The sequence below is a fragment of the Merops nubicus genome, unplaced genomic scaffold (assembly GCF_000691845.1).
Source record: "Merops nubicus isolate BGI_N331 unplaced genomic scaffold, ASM69184v1 scaffold1007, whole genome shotgun sequence".
In the NCBI taxonomy this organism is placed as follows: Eukaryota; Metazoa; Chordata; class Aves; order Coraciiformes; family Meropidae; genus Merops; species Merops nubicus.
Window position 1 is genome coordinate 37,836 of NW_008620800.1, and position 3,281 is coordinate 41,116.

Sequence of the window (3,281 nt, forward strand, 5' to 3'; positions counted from 1 at the left end):
TATGAGCGTGGAGGTCCCGTCCAACCTAAAGGATTGGATTCTATTCTATTCTATTCTATTCTATTCTATTCTATTCTATTCTATTCTATTCTATCCTATCCTATCCTATCCTATCCTATTCTATCCTATCCTATCCTATCTTCTTTAACTCCCCCAACATGCATGGTGTAGAACAAGGGGACATATCCAGGCCTGGCCTTGTGGAGAGACAACAAGCCATTTTTCCAGCTCCTAGCCAGAAGGGAGAGCACTTACCCTCCAAAACCCATCTGCCTTTCACCCTTACTCCTTTACCAACATGCAGTCCAGCCAACACCACCTTTTTTTAAGTCAGGTGCAGGAGTTGACCTACCATCCCCAGACCCTTTCCGCCGTCGCTTCTCCTCTTTGCCAAAACCCTTCTTCTCTTTGCGCCTCTGTCGTAGGGCTGTCTTGGGGTCAGTAATCCAGGCCTGATAAACAAACTGGAAGGAACAAACCCATTTATTTCCAGGTTCTTCGTGTTTGGAGAGTAAACCACAGCCTAAGCCACGAGCAGGACTGTAGAATTTGACTGAACGCCTTCAGATCTGCAGGGCTAAGAAAATATTTGGGATCCCAACTCCAACACCTCCCCCTGCAGATCTGCTGAGTTTTCAGGTGCTATTTTTTGCCAGCTTAAAACCAAATGTGAAAACACTCGTGGGTGAAACCCAGTTGCATTAGAACCCACAAAAATGCCTGCTCTGAACTTAGGGAATTAATACCCCGTTGTGCATCTGGGCTGCTGCACCTCAATCTCTCCATTTAACTCATTATTTCTACTTCATCACCTCAGAGGTAATGGAAACTTTAAGAGAAAGTGCTGCAATCAACTAAGGCATGAAAAGATGTGATGATATCTCAGGACAGGTATTTGTGCTGGTACATTTTTCATGCTTTAGGTATATTTTTTCCCCTGTCAGCAGATCCCAGTGGAACATCTACAGGTTTTCTATCTATGCATAGACCCAAGACTGGCAGCCAGGAATTCCTCAAATTTCACCCTGACTTTGACAATAACTCCATTTGTTGCTTCAGATAAGTCCCAAATCCTTCTGCTACTGTTTTTTTTTTCAGTAGTAAAATGCAGGCAGGAATACTTACCTATATATCAAGGGGATTTTATGGGGCCAAATCCCATTCACAGCACTCAGATCAACAGTCTGTTGACCTGTATGACTACATGAAGCATGGAATTGCCTCAAAATGTTTTAAAAATGCTATTCCATTAAAAAAAAAAAAAGAGAAGAAAAGCTCAAGCTGTGAAGGAAGGTTAAAGAAAAATGAAACACCCATATCTTTTTTTATCTATATGATGTCAAATGTGAATAACAGAAATTAAAGTAACTGCAGCTCCTTCAAAGTTCTTTGAGGAAAAAAGTTGTTCCTTCTATGGGTTTCAGTGAAAAATGGGAATCATCTTCAGTGGGCACAGCATTGTTTTCTATTCCTAAGTAACAGAGGCTGGTAAGAGAGACAGGGCAGGGAAGCACACAGAGGCAGGCATGAAAATAAAGCACATTAACAAACCTCTCCATGCACAGGACAACCATGCAGACAAGGATAGAAACACACGAGTATCTCAGTAAAGCTGGAACTGCCCCTTTTAGGAGAAAATGGCAACATTTCTATGGGATTTATTTATAGTTTTAAAATTGCTTTGGAATTTTGTGGGAGCAGAGGCATTGGTTGTTCTTTGTGTTGTAACAGGTACCTTCTAGTGAAGGTGAGCTGGGGGAATGGTGACACTAGCAGTGTGCTACTTACTGAATCAGAGAATGGTTTGGGTGGGAAAGGACCTTTCAAGGTCATCCAGTCCAACCCCCCTGCAGGGAGCAGGGACATCTGCAGCTAGAGCAGGTTGCTCAGAGCTCCATCCAACCTCCCCTGGGATGGGAAGATGCACTAATCTTTCTTATCATGATAGAAAGCCAAAGTTTGGAGGAGAATGTGTTTTAGAAACCTTTTACCAGCTTTCTGAGATCAATCACCATGGTGTCTATAAGATACATGCAACCTGATGGGACCAACTTGTGGAGCAGTATCAGAAGAAAATGAGAATTTGGGTCTGCATTTTCTCTCCAGGGTTCCACTCAAGAGAAGATAAATGACTTTTCTTGTAGCTCTACCACTCCAAAAGTATGAAATGGATTTCATTGACTAGGAAAGAAGCTTTGGCTGTCATTTTTTTTTTTTAATCATTCATATAAGAGGAAAAATGCAGACGAGGAGAGAGTTATACATTACATCAGGAGCTATGACATCAGGGTCACATACTGAGCACTCACAAAACATCAAGTACCTTGGCTGCTTTGATTAAATACTGGAGAATAGTTTTGGGTAGTTTAATGACAGACTTTGGCAAGGCTAAAATGGCTGAAGCAAATTTCCCAATAGCTCTCTACAAAGAAGGACAAAGCAAGAGGAGTTAGTAGAAAACAAGAAAATATTAATAAAAAGCATCTCCTGAAAGATTGCATCGAGGTTATTAACAATTACATTCATAGACTGTTGTGAAAAAAGATCATTTATGATGTTTATAAAATAATTAAGATGATTCTTAACTTCCTACCTTCTCTATATAAATAAAATTTCAATGTTAAATACATTTCTACAGAAAGCCATCCAACATCTTCATGTTGTAGAAATGGCCACATACACAGAATGCCTGGCCAGAATTTGGAAATAAAGACCAGATCCTTCATCCTCAGACTAATAATTTCAGGACTGAGCATTAAAAAAATAAGACAAATCGAATAAACCCCTCAAACTCCAGAAGAAAGGAAAGAGAAAATCAGAAAGAAAAATAACCTAGAGATTCATAAGCCATTTTTATGGCCCAAGGTGGGTTAAATGCAAAACAGACAAAAAAATATTAATGTAAATAGAAGAAAAGAAAAATTATTCATGACAGTATTTTTTAATCTAGATTTGTTTTGCCCTTTTGAAGGTCAGGAAAAAAAAAGCTACCTGTTCCCTTAAGCTTTTAAATTTGCAGACCTGAAAAAGTTCTGTGGTATTTCTAAAAGCTCTGTGACAAGTAAAACTTTAATCTTAGAAAGATTAAATCAATCCTATATGCTGGAGGATTTAAGTGGATTCAATACCTACAACTGTCTAAGATCAACCAGTCTACGTGTAGGAACTCAGGAGAATTCAAGTGTCTTTTTAACACTACAAAATCCTCTTGTTCCAATGAAGCCTGTCACTTAAAATGAAAATAAAATGATATTATCCTAATAATAGAGAATATAATAATA

The 3,281-nt window shown here is 39.0% G+C and overlaps 1 protein-coding gene across 1 annotated transcript in view; it reads right to left on the minus strand.

The window, feature by feature from the left end:
* Positions 1-2,422, minus strand: part of PIEZO1 (piezo-type mechanosensitive ion channel component 1) — a gene marked incomplete at its 5' end in the record, with an annotated part of 36,517 nt that extends 34,095 nt beyond the window's left edge. The window contains 2 exons of the mRNA XM_008944209.1: positions 353-464; positions 2,324-2,422. Of these exons, the coding sequence (XP_008942457.1) occupies positions 353-464; positions 2,324-2,422 (211 nt within the window). The remainder of the gene's footprint in view (positions 1-352; positions 465-2,323) is intronic.
* Positions 2,423-3,281: the final 859 nt, after the last annotated feature.